The sequence below is a fragment of the Daphnia pulex genome, chromosome 10 (genome assembly GCF_021134715.1).
Source record: "Daphnia pulex isolate KAP4 chromosome 10, ASM2113471v1".
Classification (NCBI taxonomy): Eukaryota; Metazoa; Arthropoda; class Branchiopoda; order Diplostraca; family Daphniidae; genus Daphnia; species Daphnia pulex.
In genome coordinates this window covers 13194162-13217918 of record NC_060026.1, presented here as the reverse complement: position 1 = coordinate 13217918, position 23757 = coordinate 13194162, and the positions used below count along the sequence as shown (strand labels likewise).

The 23757-nt window shown below is 41.9% G+C and overlaps 6 protein-coding genes and 1 long non-coding RNA gene across 18 annotated transcripts; 4 read left to right on the top strand and 3 right to left on the bottom strand.

The window, feature by feature from the left end:
• Nucleotides 1–214: 214 nt before the first annotated feature.
• On the top strand, nt 215–2181 carry LOC124203615. 5 transcript variants are annotated; one of them, XR_006878559.1, is made up of 7 exons: nt 215–464; nt 724–805; nt 876–985; nt 1076–1315; nt 1379–1494; nt 1566–1760; nt 1824–2181. It is a non-coding gene; the product is annotated as an uncharacterized LOC124203615 (long non-coding RNA). The 5 variants fall into 5 exon arrangements; XR_006878558.1 differs by having other exon boundaries at nt 215–805; nt 876–1014; nt 1824–1911; nt 1971–2181; XR_006878560.1 differs by having other exon boundaries at nt 215–805; nt 1572–1760.
• Nucleotides 2182–2614: 433 nt separating this feature from the next.
• Nucleotides 2615–9890, top strand: LOC124203593 (proton myo-inositol cotransporter-like). Of its 2 annotated transcripts, none has more exons than XM_046600287.1 (13): nt 2615–3083; nt 3143–3397; nt 3476–3573; nt 3664–3792; nt 5813–5969; nt 7097–7192; nt 7309–7420; nt 7562–7968; nt 8039–8192; nt 8324–8450; nt 8543–8695; nt 8781–9000; nt 9592–9890. In XM_046600287.1, the coding sequence occupies exons 2-13, from the start codon at nt 3147–3149 to the stop codon at nt 9614–9616; spliced, it is 1929 nt and encodes a 642-aa protein (XP_046456243.1). In that variant the 5' UTR covers nt 2615–3083; nt 3143–3146; the 3' UTR covers nt 9617–9890. The 2 variants fall into 2 exon arrangements, with proteins under 2 accessions (XP_046456243.1, XP_046456242.1); XM_046600286.1 differs by lacking the exon at nt 5813–5969 and adding an exon at nt 5021–5315 and having other exon boundaries at nt 2851–3083.
• LOC124203595 (ras and EF-hand domain-containing protein-like) lies at nt 9862–13401 on the bottom strand. Its single transcript, XM_046600291.1, has 10 exons — nt 12683–13401; nt 12073–12601; nt 11803–11996; nt 11659–11727; nt 11491–11573; nt 11332–11427; nt 10915–11265; nt 10731–10802; nt 10329–10659; nt 9862–10234 (listed from the first exon to the last, which is right to left on the bottom strand). Exons 1-10 carry the CDS (start codon nt 12862–12864, stop codon nt 10141–10143), a joined length of 2001 nt encoding a protein of 666 aa, XP_046456247.1. The 5' UTR covers nt 12865–13401; the 3' UTR covers nt 9862–10140.
• Nucleotides 13402–13966: 565 nt separating this feature from the next.
• On the bottom strand, nt 13967–17071 carry LOC124203609 (adapter molecule Crk-like). The gene is made up of 7 exons (XM_046600316.1): nt 16600–17071; nt 15159–15281; nt 14845–15049; nt 14647–14775; nt 14444–14560; nt 14214–14360; nt 13967–14053 (listed from the first exon to the last, which is right to left on the bottom strand). Exons 1-7 carry the CDS (start codon nt 16629–16631, stop codon nt 13982–13984), a joined length of 825 nt encoding a protein of 274 aa, XP_046456272.1. The 5' UTR covers nt 16632–17071; the 3' UTR covers nt 13967–13981.
• Nucleotides 17072–17306: 235 nt separating this feature from the next.
• Nucleotides 17307–18828, top strand: LOC124203606 (integrator complex subunit 12-like). 6 transcript variants are annotated; one of them, XM_046600307.1, is made up of 5 exons: nt 17316–17608; nt 17663–17766; nt 17825–17947; nt 18006–18122; nt 18187–18828. In XM_046600307.1, exons 1-5 carry the CDS (start codon nt 17438–17440, stop codon nt 18665–18667), a joined length of 996 nt encoding a protein of 331 aa, XP_046456263.1. In that variant the 5' UTR covers nt 17316–17437; the 3' UTR covers nt 18668–18828. The 6 variants fall into 6 exon arrangements, with proteins under 6 accessions (XP_046456266.1, XP_046456263.1, XP_046456265.1 ...); XM_046600309.1 differs by having other exon boundaries at nt 17322–17608; nt 17675–17766; XM_046600308.1 differs by having other exon boundaries at nt 17323–17608; nt 17672–17766.
• On the bottom strand, nt 18675–20940 carry LOC124203598 (eukaryotic translation initiation factor 2D-like). The gene is made up of 6 exons (XM_046600295.1): nt 20792–20940; nt 19576–20706; nt 19422–19511; nt 19079–19351; nt 18872–19003; nt 18675–18794 (listed from the first exon to the last, which is right to left on the bottom strand). Exons 1-6 carry the CDS (start codon nt 20845–20847, stop codon nt 18746–18748), a joined length of 1731 nt encoding a protein of 576 aa, XP_046456251.1. The 5' UTR covers nt 20848–20940; the 3' UTR covers nt 18675–18745.
• Nucleotides 20941–21141: 201 nt separating this feature from the next.
• On the top strand, nt 21142–23720 carry LOC124203597. 2 transcript variants are annotated; one of them, XM_046600293.1, is made up of 4 exons: nt 21142–21295; nt 21466–21871; nt 21936–22613; nt 22691–23720. In XM_046600293.1, exons 2-4 carry the CDS (start codon nt 21476–21478, stop codon nt 23351–23353), a joined length of 1737 nt encoding a protein of 578 aa, XP_046456249.1. In that variant the 5' UTR covers nt 21142–21295; nt 21466–21475; the 3' UTR covers nt 23354–23720. The 2 variants fall into 2 exon arrangements, with proteins under 2 accessions (XP_046456249.1, XP_046456250.1); XM_046600294.1 differs by having other exon boundaries at nt 21148–21330.
• Nucleotides 23721–23757: the final 37 nt, after the last annotated feature.

The following is a 23757-nucleotide window of genomic DNA, read 5'->3' as shown; positions in this document are numbered from 1 at the left end:
GTTGAACTAAACGATCAGTTCCCCCCTAGCCCACTCTTTTTAAAACGATTAGAACCCAATGACATGACAAAGAATTTCCCACAAGTAAAACTGGTTTTTGTGTCAGACTTGTCAGACGCCATGCACATTTTTTCGACTTTCTTTTAATAGAAAATGTGTGTGTTTAGTTCGCTTCCTTTTACGTATGCGTCTGCTGCTTTTTCGTAGAAAGTTGGCTGCTTGTCCCTGAGAGATTTTTAAAATTCTTATTTTAAAAAGCCGAAGGCTTACCGCCTTTTAAGGGTGAGAGATTTCAAGAAACAAAAGTTCCGACAGCGCTCCAAATAGTGTTAACTGTGAGAGGTCCCTGGGGAATTGGGGCGATTCGTGATTGGTGGAAGGGGTTTTCGGGACTGTGACGCGTTCGTGCTGCTCTGATCGCGACGCGACTAATCTTATTCGATGTAGAATGACTTTTTACATAGGTCATGACTAAATTTTTTAAGTATTAACGAAAATAACGAGAGATTGGGAGCAAAAAGGGGAAAAAAAGGGGAAACTTCTAAAATAGAGGAAAAAAATGTCTTCTAAAATTAGAGGATGCAACCACCGCTAAACAAAAGAAGAACTTTCCGTTTAACCGAAAAGACTAAATTTGCATTACGTTATTTGTGGTTCGCGAGATATTTGACCAAGAAAAAGACACCCAGATTGACTTTGAGTTGATTGTTTGTTGACTAGCAGACGACGATAACTTTTATCGGTGTGGCGTGTGGGTACTGGCTACTGGGGCGGCTGGGTATTCATTGGAATTCATCGATCTAATGTAAGAATGTTTGTGATTCATTTCATCTTGTGAAACACTGTGGTTATCTTTCTAATTTTAACTATTGCAGGATTCTAATAAGAAAAAAAAACCATGCCTCCAGTGTCACAACTGATGATTCCTTTACCCATCAAATGCCAGATTGGCAGATAGTTCAATATGTGGGTGCTGAATGAACTGGTAAACATAAAAAATGGAATTGACAATAGGTGTTCATTATGTCACTAATCTTTCTGTGTGATGAAAACTAAATCAACAAATTATTTGCAGATTACATTTATCATCAGACATTGCTCCCTTTCAGAAAATTATGTCTTGAAGATGACGACAAGTTGCCAGTTGATTTACATGTCACCCATAATGATATCCTAGCACACCATACTTTATTCGGCATGCAAAAAAAACTTTCCCTTCTAGCTTTCCCTCATTTAAAGGCCTTGATGTTATGGTTAGCGAAATTTTATCAACAAAGATAAATTAAAGCTGCAGCTTTGGAAAATGGAATTGACAGTATGTATTTGTTATTCAGCAATCGTTCTGGGTGATGAAAACTAAACAAAAAATTTATTGCAGATTAACTTTACAATAGACATACTACAGTTTCAGAACAGTTGGGCCCGCATGAAGATGACAAGTTGCCAGTCGATTGACATGTCACCCTAAGTTATACCACAGCAATGGAATTGATAGTATGTATTCATTATTCTCTAATAGTATGTATTCATTATAAATTCACTAATCTTCAATAAACATACTTCAGTTTCAGAAAAAAATTTCTTGAAAGTTGCCAGTCGATTTACATGACACCCTAAGTGATATCATAGCAAGAGCTTGTCATTTAGATAGTTTGTTACCATTCTTGATTCAACATTCAAAAGAAGCTTTCCCTCATTTAGAATGCCTTGATGATTTGAAAAAAAAAAAAAACTGATAATCTTCGACTTCCTGCAAATTGGTAAAATTGAAATAAATGTGATTGTTTTATAGTTATTTCATTTTCTTTCTTCGATATTTTTAGGTACCCTTAAGCAAGAGCCTTGAAAAGGAAAATTGTATCTCATTCTGGACCAACTATTATAGTGGAAAACATATCATGTTCTTGAAAGGTTGTTTAATTCAAATCAGGAGTTTATAGTAGTCCCTCAATTTTTTAATTCAAAATCAGGAGTTTATTATGGTCCCTTAAAACTTTTAACAACTGATGGGTATTGCAAAAGGAAATGAGTGTGGTGTCCCATATGATTAGTAACTGGAGAAGAAAGAAAGTTTTCTAATGCTACTGATATATCCCCTTTTTCCCATGTATCCTGCACTGTTGAAACTCTTCTCCTGTTAAGTGCCATCATACATAAATAATAAAAACGACTCTTGTGTTACATTTGAATCCATTTATTGAAATACAAAATTGAATAATTAATTTGAAAATGAATTTGAATAATTAATTTGAAAATGAATGACGCCATGAGCCCATGACGGACAGTTGACAGAATAAAGTGTCAAAACACACACTAGAGGGCAGGGCAAAGCAGAATCCCGCCAAAGTGCATTATTTCAAATAGTTTCACTACCTAACACTCTTTTCCTTCCAAAATTTTCACACAATGAGTGGGACTAAATGATGATTTAAAAAAAATCAACCATGAGAAATAAGACTTATTAGAGAACTAACTATTTTAATTGTTGACTATTTAATAAGATGACAAACAGAGAAAACAATACGAAAACTAAATTTTTAAATTCCCTAATCAAGAAAAAAAACGAAAGGAGACTTTTAAAATCTCGAAGGTGCCACAGAGGGGCTTGATGCAAATGTCATTGTACTGTAGAGGGCGGAGTGTAGTCCGAATATGAAAGCGGCTAGTCTTGTTTCTCGGCCCATTTTTTCGACTCGGGTCAAATGGCCGCTTCAACTTTCGACCGCTTTCTCTCTCTACAACAGAAAAAAGAATTTTCTCAAAAAACATGCCGACGCTTGCGCTGTGCTCTGCTCCATTACGCTAGAAGCGTTATTCGACTTAAGGGTAGGGGGGGGGGGGAAACATAACAGCAGCTGAAAACGTTTCCCAGTCAGTCGAGATTCAAACGTTGAGCGGTTAGCAACAACAACAAAAAGGGAAAAACAACTTTCTTTTTTTTATTTTCGAAAAATATAGTCGTTTTGGTTTTGTTTTCGAGTGGTGAAACAACCTCGTTCGACTGTGGTTGTTGTTGTTTTGGCGGTTTCAACGGGTGTCCTTGTGTGTGTGTGTGCATTCAACGTTTGATTCGTCAGCAACAGGTATTATTTACACATTTCCAAGACATGTTTTATATTAAAAACTCCACGTGTTTTGACAGAAAAATGGTGGGTGAGAGTGGCGACGTTGGTTCGAAAAGAAACGACCACGAGGACGACGCCACGATTCCATTAAAGTCAACTGGGCAGCAACAATTGCCCACAAGTCCATGCGACGATGACGACATGATCAATTCGAGTGATTACTCTTCGTCGTCGTCGAAATTCGTCTACGTATTAGCTTTCTTTAGCGCCATCGGAGGATTCCTATTCGGTTACGACACTGGGGTCGTCTCGGGTGCCATGCTCATAATTCGGTAAGTGAAATCCATTCTTTATGGCTCCGATAAAAAGCCCCGTTCCTTCAAAATCGTAACTTTTGCTTAACTTAAAAGGAAAGAGATGGAATTGACTAATGGATGGCACGAGGCGATCGTCTCGGCCACCATTGCAGCCGCCTGGATTTTCTCGCTATTCGGTGGCTATCTCTCGGGTAAATATTGGCGATTGAATATTTTCTGTTACAAAACTTGAATCACATGTGTCATTTGATTATATATCAACCCTTTCTGGATTGTAACAGATCGACTGGGTCGTAAACCTGTCATCCTGGCTGCCAGCGTCGTCTTCACGGCCGGTTCCATCGTAATGGGAGCAGCCGATGGCAAAGAAGGGCTCCTAGCTGGACGAATCATCGTGGGCGTCGGAATTGGTAAAGAACAAAAAAACAAAATGAATCCCCAATCATTTCCTCCTCTCCATTGATCCGAGCGTGCAACGTGTAACCCGTAGCAACACACATGTTTGTATCTGTGTGTGTGTCTGGTGAACGAAAATCCAGGCGACCACCGCTGCGTCTCCTTTTTTGTCTCATCGCGCGGCTGAGAATGTCGGCGGGCGGCTGTAATGAAGAAAATTAGATTGGATTCCGCCAACGGTCGGCGTGTATTATATCCCCGGCCTCTCCCGCTCCTCCTGCTCCTTTTTTTTCTCGTTATTAACAGAGAATAGGAGCTGTAGGAAAGATAGTCCATAAAGGAGCCAGAAGGGGCCAGAAGTGCCAAGCGAAATCAAGTCTCTTTATGTAAAGAAGTCGGGTCGAAAAGGATCGATCCCACGAAAAAGTGGGCGGGATTCACATCAATTTTTTCTCTCTCTCTCTCGGCTCCTTGTCAAGGATCTCTCGTGAATATTTCAATAGTTGCAGATTTTACCAAGTCGATTGCCGGGAGCCGCCCAGTAGGACGTTATTTTTCCAAGATTATAAAAAGGAGATTTACAGGATCCAGCCCTGTGTGTCGAAATGATCCACCACTAGAGAACTGTGCGCGCCCCCCATCTCTTCGCAGGATCAACAAGCCCCTCGTCTGCCGCGCTTAGATTTCTTTTTTGGTTGGGATCTTTTTTATTATTTACCGGTGCTGCTCCTTATAGTATCGATTACTCGTACACTCTGTGTGTTGGGAGCTGCTCGTTATGATGTAGGGAAAGGCGAAAAACGGCACGACCTTTTGGACACAGAAGAAAGGGCGCCAGTTTCAACTGCTGTTTGGAGTAGGTAGACGATCGTGACTTGTTTGAAATGTCGTCCTGATGAGGCTATCGATCCGTCTCTCTCCCACCCTACCCATTCGAGAACAACACAGAGAAGAAGAAAAAAGGGTCAGGAAATCACTGCACAGGATCGCGAGCGTCGGCCTATGACATTTAATCGAACCGGGCGGAATTGTATAGGAACTAGGGGGGGGGGGGCGGGCTGGAAATCCCGACGTGCCTTTTATCGTTAAACGATCAATCGATCGAGGTGTGGTCCCGGAAGGGATCGAGAGTAGTAGTCCCGGACTTTGGAGGAGGATGGTTCGTTGAACTTTTTGGCCTTTGATGATGATTGGGTGATCCGCCCCTGCCCGTGTGTGATTGTTGGGTGTGTTGTGGGTCAGGTTGGATGTCGACGACCGTGTCCGTCTACATCGCCGAAACCAGTCCGGCACATCTTCGCGGCCGCCTGGTGGCCTTCCAGAGCGTCTTGATAACGATGGGCCGCTTCTGCGGAGCCTTGGCATCGGCCGTGGCGTTCACACTCTACCCGCCCGTCACCGGACGCAAAGAGCCCGTCCTTATGATGACAACCGACTTGCTAACATCAACCAAAGCTGCTGGCGGCGGTGCTCATCACTCTCATCAGTGGCCATTCCGTCTTCAATGGCTGGACGTCTTGAATTTCTCCAGCCGCAGGTCCGTCCGTCCGTCCGTCCCCCTCACATCGATCGTTGTGTGTGTTGTGTCTCGTTAAGTCCGTCTTGTGCGTTGTTATATACCTTTCGTCCATCTTTTGATGTTTACCGTTGGGCCAGTAGATTTCTTCTTCTTCTCCTTATGTTCGCACAACACACTCGCAAAGCTCCTCCTTTTTTCCCCTCGATGCACTCACGAAATCCCCGACTTCTCCTCCTCCTTTGGGTTGGATCTACTCTGTCAAAAAAGCTCCTGGAGTCCCTCTCTCTCTCTCTCTGGAGCTGCTGCTTTCAGCAGTGGTGCATGCCATTCGGTCCACCGCTCTCCTCTCATCTCCATAATGACATGGCGACGCCGAGTTCTCTTATCCCAGAATTATTTTCTTTTAATTTCTTATGAATTTTATTATTTACCTTTTTTTTAAGTTGATTTTTGGTTTTATTATTTTTTCTTTTATGTTTGCATTGTTGTTGTGCACAAAAAACAAAACAAATAAGGTCTGGCCAGCATGGTGGTGCCAATGTATTTAGCCGAAACGGCCTCTTCCGCCCAGCGCGGAATGTTGGTGACGATGAACGTCATGTTCATTACGGGCGGACAGGCCATGGCCGCCGTCTTCAGCGGAGCGCTCAGTACAATTCCTGATGGATGGAGGTGAGTTTATTTACTTTTCACTTATGTCCGCCTCCTTTGAAATCAATTGATAAGAACTTTTTGACTACTCCCAACTACTACTTAATACTACGAGAGTGACAAAAGGAAAAAAAAGTTTTCGGGCTTTTCTTTTTGTGTTGTGTTCCCCCACGAATCTTCTTCTTTCGATCTTCTTCGTGTTAACTCCTTGGCGGGTGGTCGTGCGGTCGTGGTGTCGTCCTATTGATTTTCATCCCCCCCGGTAGCAGCTGCTGCTGCTGGCCCAAAGTGCTAAAGGGGAGAACGCCAAGAAAAATAGGGGGAAAAAGCTAGAAAAAAGAAAAAAGAGCCGTATGAATGTTGTATACAACCTGGTGATCGATTCCCCCAGCGCTCTGCGTTCCACCACTGTCTGGCAGGGAACTTTTTTTTTCCATTTTGCCTCTTTTTCTCTTTGATGTTTTTCGAGATGGAAGATGAGAAAAAAATATTTATTTATCCATAAAGAAAAGAAAGAAAAAAAGTGAGATGACGTCAATTGCTACCGACGCGCGCCCTCCTTTTATTCGAATGAGGAGCAGCCCCCATTGTTAAAGCTTCTAGTGAGACTTTGACGTGATCGACCGGTTTAGATTGGCCGGAGGAGTAGAGTAATAGAGGGGGGGTAGCGGGGCCACGAGCCGCCGTGCAGTGTGACGACGATGATTGATCGGGTGTCATTAGATCCATTGAAGAAAGGCTTTTCCTCCTCCCTATACGAGAGCAGCTCATATTATTATGTGTGTAATCTATTGATTGGTTCGAAATGTGACGGGATAGACGTTACAATAACGAAATTCAATCGCTTCAGCGACAAATTTGCCTGATTCAATCAAAAGAATAAAAGAATAGAAGGCGGAAATCCGATTATTGTAACTGGTTTGATCTTTTCGATCGTTATTAAGTGAAAAAGGTTGGGGCGAGAGGTAAGTCACTTCCGCCTTTTTTTTTTTACACCTTATTATTTTTCAATTCCGCTTTTCTTTTTATATTCTCCTGCACATCCGTGGCTTATTTTATTCGTTTTTTTTTTGTGTTTCGCCATTGAATCGTTCGACACCTAAACGCTCGTCTTTTTTATATTATATTTGATTGAAACGTTAATCTAGGTACATGCTGGGCATCGCCGCCATTCCGGCCGTGATCCAGTTTGTCGGATTCCTTCTGATGCCCGAGAGTCCACGTTGGCTCTTTAGTCATGGCAAGTACGTGACGTCTCATCAAATAGATTGTTCTCTCTCTCTGTAGTAACCTTACAAATAACACAATTATTTTCTGGTATTGTTCTCTCTCCCTCCTTCATATTTAATTCAACACACAGACCGGATGAGGCCCGCAAAGTTTTGCAGCGCATCCGCGGACCGTGCCACAACATTGACGACGAACTGGAAGCTATTAAAGCCTCGGTGGACGAGTCAGAGCGCGAACTCGAGGTAAATGAGAATTCGGAATCCGATTAGTTGAAAGGGGCTGCAGCTGGAGCGGCGGAGGCGGCACCCAATTATAAACGGTTTTGTTGATTCAATTATTGACGTTTTATTATTTTGTGCGTCCTCCCCCCTCCCTGTTAATAGTACCGACGTCAAAGAGGCCAAACGGCCAACGTTCTCATCCAAATCCTTCAAAGTCCGCCCGTCCTGCGGGCCCTCTTCCTCGGCTGCCTCCTGCAAATGTTCCAGCAAATTGCCGGAATCAACACGGTCATGTACTACAGCGCTACCATCATTCAAATGGCTGGATTCTACGACACGTCCAAAGCCATTTGGCTGTCGGCCCTGGTGGCGTCCGTCAATTTCATCTGCACGTTCCTCGGAATCTACTTGGTGGAGAAGGTGGGCCGGCGTCGGCTCACGCTCGGCTCACTCCTGGGCGTCGTCCTCTCACTGGCCTTCCTCGCCGTCGGATTCATGATTGTCGATTCCAACGCTTTCTCCGTCACGGAATTCTATAACGACAAGAACGATCTCTGCAATTCCGCTTCGTGAGTGATCCAGTCCACTGTCGTCCATTCAATTTCCGATGTGATATCTCTTCTTTGATGATTTGTGCAGGGAATGCAACGAGTGCAACTCCATCGTTGATTGCGGATATTGTTTCATGGACGATCCGGCCAACGGCGGTGTCTCCAAAGGATCCTGTCTCCTGTCCAAAGAGAATTCCACCTTTCTCTCCGACTACGGACCGTGCAGCAATTTATCCAGCACGGTAATATCGATCCATCGTTCCTTTTTTTTCTATTTCCGACGCGCGTATTTTCCTATTATTCCGGAATCGAACGACCCAGAGAGAGAGAGAGAGAGCGACATTGATCTTTGTTTGGTGGGATTTTTATGCAGGCTGGGCTTAGCAGTAGCAATGCCGCTGGCCATTCGGGATTCATTTACGCTTATGGATGGTGCCCATCAACCTACGGCTGGATCACCGTTCTGGGATTGATGACTTACCTCCTCTTTTTCGCTCCAGGTACGTAGTTTGGACTGTCGCACCAGTGACCTTTATTACACGTGAGCTGTCGTCGTGCATAAATGCCATTTGGTTTGATTTTAAAAAAAAAGGTATGGGACCGATGCCGTGGACCATCAACGCTGAAATTTATCCATTATGGGCCAGGAGCACTTGCAACAGCATCGCCACGTCGACCAATTGGTTCTTCAATTTCCTTGTTTCCATGACCTTTTTGACAATCACCGAAATCCTCACGCGTCAAGGTGAAACGAAACCAATTTCAGAAAACCCATCAACTGGAAAATCAACAGCTGGTTTTCTTTTTCCCCCACCTTATTTTATTTCCAGGTGCTTTCATGTTTTACTGCGCTCTATCGACCGTTGGCCTGCTCCTATTTTGGTGGCTCCTGCCGGAGACCAAAGGCCGGACGCTGGAAGAGATGGAAGTGGTTTTCAGTCGGCCCAGGACTTGTCCAAGACCCTGGGACAGCTGGAAAATCAAAAAGTCGAAAACGGGAGACAGCGGCGCTTGCCCCGAAGCGGGTGGTGAATCCAGCAAGAATGTCCAGTACGTTCAAATCCGCGGATTAAATCGCGATCGCAAGGAGCTTGAGGAGGAGGACGACTAACTTTCTCTATCACGCACAATCGCTATCTCTTTCAAAACTACTAACACAAAGCAAACACTTACGATTGACGCATCTGGTATTTGCGGATTGGTTTTCATCTTACGCGCTTATGACAATATCCATCGGCAATCATCACTCTTCACCTTCACTCTTTAATTATATCAAAACCCCCCCATCCTTTCTGCTTTGAATTTTCAGCTTCCCATCATTGAATGTTGGATCCCCCACATCGGAAATTTAAAAAGAGAGTCACACCCTATTTTCCCTTGACTGTTGTGGCACACGCAAATTCACATCCCCTCCCAAAAACTATTCTAATCTAATCTATATACATATTTATAACTATATCAAACATATACTATATAATATCATATCTATCACATATCTCGCTACATCTCGGCTGATTGCTTTGAACTGGGAAAGCATGGCTTATGTTTTTTTTTTCAGTTTCTTTTAATTTATAATTTCTTGTTTTTCAGTTTTATGATTTTGAATGTTTTTAATTTTTTGTTTTGTTTTACTTCGATTAGATTCCACGATTCGAGTCGAATTTGAATCGCACCGACATATCTCCTTACCAAGGGTAACTACCGAGAGCTTGACCCAATTTTTTTGTTTAAATGACGCGTAAAGTGTCCCCCCCACACCCCGTATTACAAATTAAAATGTTGACCAGAGGCCACAAGAATTCGTCGTGCAAACCAAAACCACAAAACACACACAATTTAAACCAGATTTTTATAATTTTTCACTCTAATTGTTGTTTCTATAAAAATGGAAGATAGGAAGAAGATCTGCATTTTCTTTTTGCTTTATTGTGTGATTTTTTTACTATTAAGTGCGTCATTGGATATTTCTTTCGTTCTAAAAATTCGCTTTTCTCGAGTTTTTGTGTTTTTATTTTCAATTTCTCCCATTTGATTTTTGTTTTTGCTTTCCATTTCAAATGTGATGGATCATTATTCTGTTATTAGCGTGACTGTGTATCTGTGCGTTTGCGCCGAGATTTATAAACGAGAAATCCCCAGAGAAAAATCCAAAAAGAATTTTAAAAAATTAAATTTTAAAAATTATACCGACTAGTTGCGGCTGCAACAATTTAATTTACTGCGCCGATCCGTCAGCCGCAATCCGGACGTTTTCACCTCATCATCTTGCACGATCATCATCTGCCTGTAATTTTTTTTTTTTTTTTTTAGAATGAAAGGAAATCGGATTAAATGTCGACGAGGAGGAGCTAAAGAAACTTGACAGATTGTGAGAGAACCTTGTCAGGATGACGAGAGCTTCCAGCAAATTGCTGCCCGTCTTGGCGCTCGTTTCGATGTACTGAGCCTTCAGTTGAGCGGCCAATCGTTGAGCTTGAATGAGCTGGACGCACGAAAGTCCCTGGTTCGCCGACGACGGACGTAAATCGGCTTTGGTACCGCAAACGACTAGAGGTAAATTGAGATGATCGCGACTCAAACAATCGGCAAGACAATCCGCCCAGTGCCGGATATTGAGAAAACTCCGCTCGTTGCTGACGTCAAACAGCAACATGATACCGTCAGCCTTGCGGTAGTAAGATTGAGTTATGGAACGAAACCTTTCCTGGCCTGTATTTTTAAAAATAAAATGATTAAAAAATAAAATATCCAAAGGATCAAAAATGTATATCTCGTTTTACCTGCCGTGTCCCATAGCTGGACCGCCACGTTACGTTCGTCCACTCGGATAGTTTTCACCTTGTAGTCGACACCTTTTTGGGGTTGTTTAAACAAGTATTAATCTCGTTTATTACACAGTCAAGGGAAGCCTTAGGCGTGTTGTAACTGGAATAAGACGACCACATCCCATATTTCTAATGTTACCTAATGTCGTTGTTGTGTGACTGATAAAGACCCCATCGTGAAGCCGAGATATGAAACTGGATTTGCCGACGGCAGAATCTCCGGCGAAAATGATTTTAAACGTCCGGTCGGCTGGACCTGTCGGCTCCCAATCGTCCAGCGCTCGGAAACTGCTGACGTCGCTGTTCAGTTTGATGATGGGCTGGAAATGATTGAAGATTTGGGAAGGGCAGGGTGAAGGTGCCGCCAGGTGTAATTCGTTACGTAAAGAGGCCGAAGGTTGTAGCGACCTGAAACTGCGTCTGAAAGAGCCGGACCTTTCCAGCATGTGCTCATTTGGTTCGCTCAGCAAAAGCGAACTATGACCGCTATCTAAAATTAGACGATGACGATGGAATTTGTAACGGGATTTCATTTTCAATTATCATTATATTATACCTCCAGTTATCGGCATGACTTCGTCGTCCATTGGATGTGGCAAACAATGGCCAGACACGGAATCTTGACGGGAAGACGGCCGGGTAAAAAGAAATCCTTTCAATGCAAATCGTTGAATTGACTTTTGGTAAAAATTTGAAAATTATTTGATGAAATTACCAACAGGCGATCGTCGGAGTGTAGCGAAATCTACGTGAGCTCTTAAAGAATCGTTGGTATCCTGAAGATGGCGATTAGCATCGCTGGAAAGGAAATTTGAAAACATTTTAAAAATATCTTTATAGGTCATAATTAGTTTGGGGCTAAATTCTTTTTTGTTTTGTTTACTGGAGCAATTCCAATTGGCGCTGGACGTGATCTTGGTGGCTGACCAAATCCAACATGGCCTCCTTTTCACTAATCAAGATTTCAACAAATCAGTCAACAACTCAATGAAGTCAATTAATTCAAATTGAAACCCATTCTCTTCACCTGTAAAGCAGCCTGTCCTTTTCATAGTACTGGGATTTCAACTGGGACAATTCCGTTTGCAGCAGAGCCAATGTGGTTTGAGCGTCGACTAGTGAAAGTTTCAATTGGCGGTTCTCACTGGATGTCCGCTCGACGGCCTCCTGCTGGTCCCGTGTCTGCGCCTCCTGTTGTTCTCGATTCAACCAATTTTCCACCTGACGACAAACACACAAACTCACCATGGGGGTCTCTCTCATAACGCACATTATACTACATGAACTAATGACGAACCTTTTGGAAGAGTCGCAAGTGAGTCTGCAATTGGGCAATTTCCGACTCGAGACTGTGCTGCAACGTCCGTTTTTCCGCCTCGCACTTGATTTCCGCCTCGTTCTTGACCACCTGGGCCACCCGTTGCACCTGAATTTCCAGCTCCTCTTCCAGATTCTTGAGGTGCACTTGATGTTGCTCCCGTTCACGCCGGATGGCCTGGTCGAATTTGTCTCGTTCACGTTCCAGTTGACGGGCATCCGAGACGAGACTTTCCATCAGACTCTCGAAATGACTGATGAGCTGGGCGGGAGCCTCGCTCTGCTGCAACTCCTCGTAGAGGCCGTACAAATGATCGGCGCTGTGGGCCAGGAACTGGCGGATCGTGTCGGAGCCCAGTCTATCGGAGAATTCACGCCAGGCTTTCAAAGTCGCTTGTCTCTCCATCCGACGCCGTGAAGGAGGAGCGTTCACCCTATCATCTCGCTCCTCTTCGGCAACTCTTCCGGGCTCGAGGAAATCACGAAACCCTTGACTGAAATCGTCCAAACTGTTTCCGCCCAATAAATTTAGAAAAAAAAAATAAAGTTTCACTTCTTTTCCCTATGCAAATCAAGCGGAACAAACTTACCTAATACGTTGATCACGGTCCCGATCTAGGTCATTAAAGATGACGTCCACGTCGGCCGGATCTATCTGGAAAGAGGCACAAAGTTGGCCGAATTCATGGCGATCGATGTAGCCTCTTTGATGTCGATCACAAGCCTGGAAGAGTTGGCGGAGTTGCAGGACACCTCCGTTGCTAAGATCCATCCGATCCCGTCCAAAAACAGCAGCTGCGTCCAACGGTGGCAACCTTTCAACTAGAACAACTCACCTGCATTCGGTTATTTTCTTTTGTAAGCGATTCATCTCTTTTTTTTTCGTGTCAATAGCTCCGCCCATTATCCTTCTATACGGGTAAAATGTGAGTCACCTACGGTGACGCTGTCACAGACATCATTTCTTTTTCATACAATTTTCTGTATTTTCCTTTTCGTTTTTTTTTAATGCTTTGTTGTTTTTTCGTTTTCTTTCTTTTCTTTTTCTCTGACTGCAACCAGCAGAGCGACAGATTCATACGAGACAACACATGGGGGGTATAGAGGGAAGTAGAGGGGGGGTGGGAGGACATTGATTCACGCACACAATTATTCCGATTGATACAGAAAATTTGAAAAAAAAAAAATTAAAAGGAAGGAACACAAGGAGAAGTGAAGAGACACACGTTAGAACGTGGTGTCTGTGTATGAAAGCAGTGAATAGTGTAGGCCTCTGCTTTTTTCTTTGTTGATAAATTAAAGAGCACTGGACAATTGAAAGTGAAATTAATTGGTAAATTGAAATGATTTAGAAAGAAAATCGAAATTGGTGGAGCCAAGAAAAAAAAAGGAGTTTCATTCTTACAGCAGCTGTACATAAAAACCTTTGCTCCAGGATTTCGTATTTTTCTTCTTCTTCATTCTGTGCGTCAGAAAATCTTTGTTAAGACTTGATTATTTTCCATTAGGAGGGGGAGGAGGAGGAGGAGAGGGGCTGTGTCATTACATCACAATATACCAAAAACAAACAAATTGAGAGTAGTAAATTGAAAAAAAAGGGAGGGGAAAAGGGTGGGGTGATGAAAATCAGAATAATTTTTGTTATCGATTGCAATTATTTTGTAGTGTTTATGTCATTGTGTCGTCGATGAGAATCGGGGGCATAAACCCCTTCTCTTTTTTGAAATTTTCTTTTCTTCAAATTTTTAAAAACATAATCGCATGGGGGATGTGTGTGTGTGTGTGTGTGCAAGCGATTATGTGGGTCAGGCACCGGCGCTAAACACACATCTCCTTTTTCTTTCATCTTTTTATCTAAACTTTTGTTTTTCTTTAAACTTTGATGATTTTCAGCTGTCGATCCCATCATCGGCATTTTCCGAATCGATAAACTCGACGTGAGTAAAGGGGAAATGTCCAACCTGAAAGCCAAAAACAAAAACGTGTAAACACAATTTTTTCTCATCTTATTATTTTTAGAAATTTGTTGTGGACAAGCGAGCAGATTGTCCAGCCGAGACTTGAATCGCTCGGCCGCCTGCTGATAAAACATCTTCTGAAAAATACAAAAAAACAACCGACCTTGCCGTGAAGTTCGCCTTCCCACTGTCCGTTGATATGCATTTTGGTCACCTTGACAGTGTCGCCCACCTCGAGACGCAGGGCCGTCTTGTCGTATGCGTTAGGTACGCGTGCCTGCTTCACTCGGGCGTACGCGGGCAACTTGCGCTGTAAATTGAAAAAAGAAAAAGAACCGCCATTTCTTTTTTTAGTTTGCCTACGGAATGATCAAACATCTGCTAGCAACATACTTGAATGTTGGCCGGCCGCTTGGTTTTGTCTTGTTGCTGAGGCGCCGCACTTGGCGAAGTCGGGCTATTGCTAATCCTATTGGCAGTCTCTCCTACCGATCCATCTGTTCCATCGTGCTGCATTTCAAAAAATAAAACAAAATAATTGGCTATCTGGAAAATGTTGTTCAAAAGAAGAGGAGGAAGAAACAAACAACAACCACCTTTTGAACGTAGGGAACCGGTATCGAGCCAGTTTGTCCAAGGCTGTTCATGGCCGTCCACCATTGCTCCTCGTCCTTGCTGATGACAGTCAATATTTCACCCTTGCGGAACGGCAAGTCATCCGCGTCCTGCAGCAAAATAAAACGAAGAGTTATATTTTTCTCCCTAGGGTAATAAATCAAAAGTTTAAAACTTACACTGCCATCAAAATCGTACTTGGCTACGACTCTCTCCACTCGTTTCGGTGCTGGCCGGATGAGCGGCGTCGTGTCCAGGTAGTGGAGCCGATAGAAAGACAATAAGGCGGGCAAATCGGGAAACATTTGATCACCGATCCTGTATCTTGTTTGATCTCCTTGTTGGATTTTATTGATGATGTAATGGCTGACTTTACTATCCTCTCTACAAAAGTGGGGAGAGAGAGAAGAAAATATAATAAAAATTCGATATCAAAACCCATCAGAGTTCATTGAGCTTCAAATAAAAAATTGTTGTCCAAAAAAATCCCAACCTGACGCAGAGAACGTAATCGCCCATGATGGTGGTACTGTCCCGTACCAGGAAGACTCCGCCTTCTCGTTCAGCCATCAAAAGATCCGTTGCATCTTGGCGGGACATTGGGCCGAAGTACCAACTGCATACACCAATGGTCATCGATAAGGACGGAAGACAACAACAACAACGCCGGGAGGAAACATAGCGGCCACAGAGAGATGAAAAAAATAAAGAAACATTCTTATTTCAATTTCGGAATGGAAAGAAAAAAAAAACAAAAAAATGTAAAGCTCGAAAGAGTGACGATCGTTAAAGAAGAAAAATACGGTGAATATAAAGAATCTAGCCGGAGCCAGATGGTGTTGGTCCGCGTCTGCCAACCGCAAACGGTTGGGATTGCAGGTGTTACTCGGCCAGTGTCTTTTTTCCTTTTTCAAGTCGAGTGGGAAACAAACTTGGGAGCGAGAAAAAAGGGCTGACATTTTTTGTTGGAAAAAATCTGTTCTGTTGGCTCCTTATTTTACCTAAGAGGCGTCGATACAAAATGAGAAGAGACACACACACGAGACCTTTATTTTCTTCGTGCGAATGAGTCGTCGTCGTCGTTGTTGTTGTAGACAACTCTCAGGAAGGGTGGAGAAGGAGGAAGACCCAATCAACTCTCTGCTGCTGCTGCCGTACATACCGCTGCCGGGCGGGCCGAGTCGAGCGCATCCGGCCATATCTAAATGGCTCTCTCTCTCTCTTTCTCTCTCTCGCGTTTTTTCCCTCTTCTTCTCTCACCACTGTGTTCCCCCCTTCCAAACAACATACACGCACTCACTTCCTATACCACACCATCACATCCTCTCCCAGACTTCATCATTTTTTGGGGCTTTTTTCTTTCTCGGGAATGCGTCGCCATTTTCACTCGTATTAAAACCAACACATATGTGATCATCCGAGATTCCAGCTGCGTCATCTACCACCGGCGCCTGTTTCTACCACCACCCCTTTGCCCCATACAACATCTAAATATTTATCACGACGCCCACCCCTCGGAAAATCCATGGCCTATCTTAGATGACTCTCCGGATATACGGGAGAGAGGGGACCGACCAGCAGGATGTAGAGAAAAAGGCAGTAGAGGAGTTAATCTTCATGATCATCATCTGTCAGGAATCAGTCATTTAATTGAGAGAGAGAATAAGGACATTGGCAATATGAGAGACTTTCTAAATCGAGGATGCAGGATGCATCACTGATTCTCTCATTTCTAAACAATCTTCCTTTTTTTTCTTTACCGTCTGGCTGGGGGGTTTTACTTGAAACCTAAATTTAGAAGCTAGAAGTTATCTGGTGGTTGCAGCCAACACAAACAAACAGCAATTTCCTGAGAAATTCACACCAACTTCTGGCTGATGAAGGAATGAAACAAATGACCTGTTAGAGATTAAAAAGGAATTTAAATGATTTACCTGTTCCTGTCGGCTGGCTCAAATGTAGACATGGCAGCAAGCGAAATGGGGTGGAAGCTTGCACAATCCAAGAATTTGTTCGTCAATTAGAAAATCCCCTCACACCCTTTTGTGAGGTGACTAAATGTCTTTTATCTCGACTTGAAAACAATCGACAACCGTGTCCAACAGGCCTCACATCCTCACTGAACCTCATACAGCACATATAACATCACTTTGATATGTAATCATCACAGGAGACGTGATATAACTAGTAACCTTTCGATCGTTCAAACGGATTCTATAATCACCAAATCAACTACACATCTCCTTTTCGTTGTGAGGTAATCACAGAGAGAAGAACAACGGCTATCTTGATCCTAAAAATTTGTGTTAAAAAATAACTCGTCGAAAGCTAAAACCAAACCAGCAACAGCGAGTCCGTCTGTGCAGAAGCAGAATATGAATGTCTTTCTGGCTAGACTCACAAATCTATCTAAGCCGTCGTTAGCAAACTACCGCTAGGTGTCATCGCTGAGTCTTATCGCTATTTATAGAATTCTTGATAAAACTCCGAATTTCTTTCTTTTTTAAAAATAAGACATCACATTGCGCGCTAATTAAATTTGGTGTCAAAATTTGCATACTTTTTGTTCATTAATAAAAAGAAAGTGTTGAAAATAAAATTGCACAATTTATTGAATCTGCCACCAGAGGGCCATTTCCTTCTTCACATTTATTTTGAAGTTGATGTTGATTCGGACAGAAGTGCTGTCGTGAATGGTTTGCTTTGAAAATAGCTCCAAGAACTCATTACAAATATTTACTATTATTAATATTTTAAATTCTAAGTTTGATAATGGATGGTCTTATTGAACCATATTTAATTAAAGCTATCAGTCTTTTGCATTCTAGTGCTAAAGATTCTGGTGACCAATTGAAATCTATGTTGGATGAAGCCATAAGATTAAAGAATGAAACCAACTCTTCTGTCAGCAAGTTGCCACCACCTTTGACGATGATCAAAAGGGTAATATATTTTTACTTTTTTTATGCTGTTGTGATTAAATCTCTTGCATTACAGGAAACAAAGAAGAAAAGTGACTTCTTCATTGATGAAGATGTTCCTCTCAGTAAAAGAAGGAAGGAATCTCCTCGATCTTCACAACCTTCATCTCCATCTTCTAGGTATGTATCCACAGTTTTGGATAAACTTTATACTAGTTAACTAAGTCTTGTATTACAGTGTTCTTGAGAAAAACAAGGAATCTAAGCGAAAACATGATAACATGTTCAATGATGATGAAGTTGTTCCAAAGAAATTCAAAGATTCCCCTCGTTCTTCACAGCCTGGCTCACCAGCTGGGAGGTGTTTTCCATTTGATTTCTTATTTATTAATTTTATTTTTAAAATTATATTTTCCTAGTTCACCACGAAATTCGAGATCTCCAAGTGTGGCTCGAAAAAGCGACGACCTCGATTCTTTGAATGACGCCGATGACTTGGCTCAGGAAATTATGGATCTTCACTGTGTTATTTGCACGTAAGTCTTATTGTTTGTTATAGTGATAAAAATATTCAAACTTTTTCCTCTCTCTACGTAACAGTGGCCTGGATGTTACTTCTGGAAATCAGCTCGTAGAGTGCCAAGAATGTCACGGCCTTTATCACCAGGAATGCCACCAACCGAATATTAGCGACGCCGAAGTTAACGATCCTCGATCCGTCTTTTTCTGTTCCGATTGTAGCAAGTCAATGAAAAAGACCGCTAGTCGACCTAAATCAAGTAGCAGTAGGGAAAGTCCCATCACTTTCTATAAAAGTCGATCTGACTCTCCGAGTTCCGTGAGTGGCAAAAGCTCAGCCGGCCTGGTAGTTAACTTCAGCAAACAGCAAACCTTGCCCCAGAAGCCAAATGGCGGCAGCGGTGCTTCAAGTAAGTCAACAAGCTCATCGAGCAGCAGTAGCAATTCTTCATCTGGAAATACTATTGGCAACACATCCCTCATTAACGCCGATAAACGACTGCAGAACATTAAGAAACGGGCTGCCACAAAATTGCAAGAAAAACGGAAACCTGGAAAATAGTCGGTTGTATATTAAACAGGCACCATCTTTCCGTGTTGTTTATTTCGGATTCCATTCTCTTATACAATTTCGCAAAAATTATTTTTTATTTTTGGCTTTTTTTAAGTCGAATCCTTGGATAAATTGCCTGTTAGAAAAAAGATAAAATTTTGTAAAGTTAATATTTATTTCTATTATTTTATTATTTAGTTTTAAAAAAATTACTTGGGAATTCCGTATTCATCGATGAGCAAATTTCCGACAAAACTAATTTGGTTACCCTGTACCAACACCAATTGACCCTTTTTAGCTGGAGAGCTGGTTATTGTTGTGCTAGCCGCCACGCCTACTTGGCACCTATTCAAACAGACAAGAGAAATTCGCTTACTTTTAAGAGACCCCTTCACCTAAAGAATGTGAGACCATTGGTACCTTCGAGCAAATTCGTCCAAGTCGATCCTGTACGTCTCAAGGCCACTGATGAGGGTGACCTTCTTGTTGCCAGCTCTCGATGCCGTGGTAATCTCGACTGGCTCCAACTCTCCTTTCACGATGACGGGAGCCGACTGGTTTGGGAAGATCATTTCATAAACTGTTGAAAGTTTAGCTTGACAGCGGCTCATTAGCTCTTCCCAGCTAAGCGAAGCTGCTACTTCGCCTTTTTTTAACATGACGTCACTCAAAATGGGATCCAACGTCACCTGACTGCACGAGCAATTGTGATAAATTTAGTTTCTACAACATTTTAGAAAGAAAGAAATCTATCTATTTAAACCTAGGATTGGTCGCATTTTGTAGCTGGTTCACTCGGACGTATTCAGTCAAGTATTGGCGGATCTGTTGCGTCGTCAAATTTGTCCCCTTTCTATTAAAAAAAAACCCTCAAATATTAGACACAGGATGTAAGGCATTGGTTAATCAACACTGACCGATAAGTTCCAGCGAAAAGCGGCAAACAAACGGCATTGATAGCGTACATCCGGGTTATGACAGGAGGAAGATATTTGTCGATTTCTCCGACCTTTTCAAGCGCAGGTGCCGGTTCAGGTTTGTCGTTGATATCCACACGGAAACTACGGACCCTTTCGTGGTCGTATCGAATGGCAGAAATGCTCTCGACGCCTTTGGTAAATTCTTTGACATCAATCACTCCTTCCTTCTTTAGAGTATCTAAAAACTTTGAGAGTTTCTTGTACGATGATTTCTTGACGTCCAGAGTCTTCTCCGATGGACACGCCGGCACAATGTGTAACCGGTAAAAATTACTAGTCAGGACTGGAAGTTCAATTTTCTTTGCACTAGTCTTGAGCGCTTTGAAGAAACAATAGTTGAGGAGCTCGTCCATGGTTTCTTGAGGATTTTTTTGCTCAGCTGGAGCCTCGACAGAATCTCCAACATCGGATGACGGTTGTTGGTTCATATCCGGTGCTTGCTCCACACTCTCTTTTGTTTCTGCTATTTCAGTTCCTTCTTCAGTATTAGCAGTTGCATCTTGGGGTGCAGTCACTTTGGCATCTGACTGGGAGCCTGGAGGTCCCAGTTCAGGAGGAGATTCTTTAGTTCCAGCTTGCCAGAGAAAGTCCCCAATGCAGTGCAATATTTCAATACCCTTGCCTCTTCTTCCAGCCATGTACATATCTTCACTTGAGAGAGCTGTCATCCCTACAGCAACAGCAGCTGAATTTGTGTTGCTGTTAACAGCAACAGTTACACCTTTATTCAGTCTTCCATAGGCTCTGAGTCCCATTTCTTCTTTGACAATAATTCCAGGCAGCATAAGGTCTGCTCCATTGCTAAATTTTGGTACTACCTCATTCCAGGTTGTGAAGTAGGGAATGAGCTTGTTAGGAAGTATCCACAGTAAATAAACAGTAGGGTAAAGTTTGTCCCTGATGTGGAAAACAATTGGCTTCTTGCCGACAACATGAGCACTAACGATTTCTCCTCCGTGGGTCTCAATCTTCATAACCGACATTTCTTCTTTGTTTGGGATCAGTAGTGTTAGATCTTCTTCGGTGATGGTCGGATAACATTTCTGAAGCTCTGCTTTTAGTTTCTTCCTGCACATTTTAAATAATCAATGTCATGTTAGCAAAAATAATGAATGAAAGAAAAACGCGTTTCTATATCATTCTATTAACTCACCTTTCAGATCCCTTGATTGGAGTGTTGGATTTGACACGAAAAGGTTTATTGAACATGATTGTGTGTGTCTTCCGTGTAAATTGCAGTAAATAAAAAGAAAACAACGTGCGTAGTCTGCTATTTACACTTTTTACTGCTGCAAGTGCGAAGTGCCATAATTTAATTTTTTTCCGAGGCGAGAGCAAATTTTTTGTTTTATTTATTTTTGACTGGCGGAAGTAGCGTTTGATTTTTGTTATCAACTACGATTTTTTAAATTGTGTTGTCTATTTTTCCTTTTTCGGTAAAAGTGGTTTGAAGAATTAACAGTTTAAAACTTCTTTTTCCCGCGTGGCGTTTTTCATTTGTTTCGACATTGCAGCCGCCATTATTTTTCGTCTTTCACCAAAAGACCACTAGATAAATGGAGCTTCGTCGGAATTACTGTGTATACAAACGCCAAAGTTAACTTCCTGCCAGGAACACAACGAATATACTCTTTTCATGAACAGCATATAGCTTACTGTAAGAATTTATAACTTGATGAAATAAATATTGAGGTGGGAAATTTTATTTTATTTCTCCAAAATTGTTTGTCAATGCAAATAAATTTTAAATTTTCTTTTGCTAGTAGATAGAAGTTGTTTTCCTGTGGTTTGTTTTCTTGTTTCAGTTATTATTTTATTTTTGTTCAGGAGGACACCAATGCCTAAAAGAAAACCATTGACAGAAGAGCAAAAGGCTAAAATGAATGCACAAAAGAAGCAAAAAAGAGCTTCAGAGACACCAGAAGAATCTGCCAAAAGAAGAGCAATGGAAGCAATGAGAGTAAAAATTGCTCGCAGAAAAGAAACTCCAGAGCAGACGGAAAAAAGGAGAGCAATAGCAGCAATGAGAGTGAGAATTACTCGCAGAAAAGAAACTCCAGAGCAGACTGCTAAAAGGAGAGCCATGGAAGCTGAACGAGTTGCAAATTCACGGCAAAGAGAAACACCAGACGACAAGTCAAGAAGAAAAACTACTGACGCACAACGAAAAGCAAGTGTCCGCGCAGCACAACGCCAAATGGAAGATATCATTAGAGCTAACAATGGAAAAGAAGTATGAACCCCAAACTACTATATTGTTCATTTAAAAGTAAAACCATATATATTTCTTTAAATAGATGATGCTAATTTTGAACCGAGTCGAAACGAACGTCAATCAGACGCTTCTTGAGCACGGGCTTACTTTATCTCATGATGATCTTCAAACGTTACATGATTTTCGAAAAGCAGCAGCAAATAGTGAAAAGCCTGTTGCTCAGGAGACTGATTCAATCGAAAAAAAAAGCCCTTCCATTTGTCCGACGGTTTCGCTTACGATACATGATTCTGAAATGCCCCAGTTAATGAAGGAACCTTTACCACGAGTCGAACAACAACAGAAAGTGGTTGCCACCTCTCTAAGCTCCCTACAACCAGTCGTTGTTCCTTCCACATTGGTTCCAGCAACTACTAGACCTAAAGTGATCGCTCTATCAAAGAAAAGGGAATGTAATAAGTTCGTGGAACATATAGAACTTACGAAACAAGTGTCAACTCCTTCAACCTGTGGCCTGCCGATTATTAAAATATATAATCAAATTGCTCCAGCCGTCAAAAACAGCAATGTCCAGGCGAACACCTTTAAACCTCTCACAAAGACGCCTCTACATTCTGTTTCCAATGGAGTAAACATCCCGTCGGTAACTAATCCGCAAACGGTAGTCTTGAATACTCTTCCGAACAGTCAAGCCAAATCAAGGAGTGTCAGAGTTGTGTCCAGGGTGCAGATTATCAGATTGTCTGATGAAAAATTACAGGTATTCGCGTTTTATTTGTCACGATTATTTATAATTGGGTTTTGAATTACAGTTTATGTTTATCTATTTTTTTGCAGAAGTTGCAAAACAACAAGTCGCACATCCAGTATCTCAGTTCTAAAAAGGATTTAAGTCCTCAGGAAACTTTGCTAATGCCGATACTTCTCCAGAATCAACAAAACATTTTGTCTACGGGAATAACAGTTCCAACGATTCCGGGACAATCCGTTCAAGGCATTCCATTTTTAAGCGGGGAATGCATGTATGTCGTTCAAGTCAATACCTTCCCAGCCTTGCCTGCTATTCGAAAGAGCCCCGAGGAACTGGTTACAATTCTACAGAGTCCCAAAGAACTGGTTACAAAAGTCCCCAACGCTGAGCCGGCTGAGCAAGCTGCTACCCCATTTAAAATTGAGAACAGTTCAGACTCCTCTTGGAATCTACCTCAGGGCAATAATCCTGCCACGGAAAAAGTACTTCAATTAAAAACTAATAATGGACGTGATTACATTCTCCCCGATTCCGAACGAATTATTTGCAATCGTCAAACCTGTGTCATTGAAGTAGCTCTTCTGAGAACACAATTAAACCAAAAGACAATTGATTTGGAGTCTTGTAACCTCGAATTAGATAATATGAAGAAAGAGCTGGAAAAAGCAAAGGAGTATATAGGTAACCTAAGAGCACAATTAGAAGAGAACACCCAAACATTGTGCTCCTACCTAGCTAACTGCTCATAATTTGTGTTTTCTATTTTGAAATCTCAATCATGTCAAGAAATTTCAAAAATGTCGTACCATATTGTGTTGTTGATTTGAAGATTGATAGTGAATGGAAAACTTGTTTCTTGGGGTTTATTTTTATGCCAGCAATTCTTTTTCATCACCTGAACTTGAGTTTAATTTTTGTATTTTCCGCTCCTCATAATAAGGCATTCGAGAATAATTGACGTCAGACTGTGACTTATTATTGATTAAGAATATAGTTTTGCATTTTGATTACTGATTGAAATTGAATTACATATTTGATTGAAGAAATAGTTGCTAATTTGGTCATCCCAGAGGCCAGAATTCTTATTGAAATAAATAACTTCTTCATAACACCAAATTCATTGTTATATATATTTTTTATTACTATTATTTTC

Coding starts and splice junctions, on each gene's coding strand:
- LOC124203606 (XM_046600307.1), top strand. CDS start 17,438: ATGGATGGTCTTATTGAACCATATTTAATTAAAGCTATCAGTCTTTTG. Junction 17,609..17,662: donor CTTTGACGATGATCAAAAGG/GTAATATATTTT, acceptor CTTGCATTACAG/GAAACAAAGAAGAAAAGTGA. Junction 17,948..18,005: donor CCTGGCTCACCAGCTGGGAG/GTGTTTTCCATT, acceptor ATATTTTCCTAG/TTCACCACGAAATTCGAGAT.
- LOC124203593 (XM_046600286.1), top strand. CDS start 3,147: ATGGTGGGTGAGAGTGGCGACGTTGGTTCGAAAAGAAACGACCACGAG. Junction 3,398..3,475: donor GGTGCCATGCTCATAATTCG/GTAAGTGAAATC, acceptor TTAACTTAAAAG/GAAAGAGATGGAATTGACTA. Junction 7,193..7,308: donor TGGCTCTTTAGTCATGGCAA/GTACGTGACGTC, acceptor TTCAACACACAG/ACCGGATGAGGCCCGCAAAG.
- LOC124203598 (XM_046600295.1), bottom strand. CDS start 20,847: ATGTTCAATAAACCTTTTCGTGTCAAATCCAACACTCCAATCAAGGGA. Junction 19,512..19,575: donor CTTTTCGCTGGAACTTATCG/GTCAGTGTTGAT, acceptor TTTTTTTAATAG/AAAGGGGACAAATTTGACGA. Junction 19,004..19,078: donor TTGGACGAATTTGCTCGAAG/GTACCAATGGTC, acceptor CTGTTTGAATAG/GTGCCAAGTAGGCGTGGCGG.
- LOC124203597 (XM_046600293.1), top strand. CDS start 21,476: ATGCCTAAAAGAAAACCATTGACAGAAGAGCAAAAGGCTAAAATGAAT. Junction 21,872..21,935: donor GAGCTAACAATGGAAAAGAA/GTATGAACCCCA, acceptor TTCTTTAAATAG/ATGATGCTAATTTTGAACCG. Junction 22,614..22,690: donor TGTCTGATGAAAAATTACAG/GTATTCGCGTTT, acceptor ATTTTTTTGCAG/AAGTTGCAAAACAACAAGTC.
- LOC124203609 (XM_046600316.1), bottom strand. CDS start 16,631: ATGTCTACATTTGAGCCAGCCGACAGGAACAG. Junction 14,361..14,443: donor AGCGGCCGGCCAACATTCAA/GTATGTTGCTAG, acceptor TTCAATTTACAG/CGCAAGTTGCCCGCGTACGC. Junction 14,054..14,213: donor AAGGCGAACTTCACGGCAAG/GTCGGTTGTTTT, acceptor TTTGGCTTTCAG/GTTGGACATTTCCCCTTTAC.
- LOC124203595 (XM_046600291.1), bottom strand. CDS start 12,864: ATGGATCTTAGCAACGGAGGTGTCCTGCAACTCCGCCAACTCTTCCAG. Junction 12,602..12,682: donor GACCGTGATCAACGTATTAG/GTAAGTTTGTTC, acceptor GGGCGGAAACAG/TTTGGACGATTTCAGTCAAG. Junction 11,574..11,658: donor CGCCAATTGGAATTGCTCCA/GTAAACAAAACA, acceptor TTTCCTTTCCAG/CGATGCTAATCGCCATCTTC.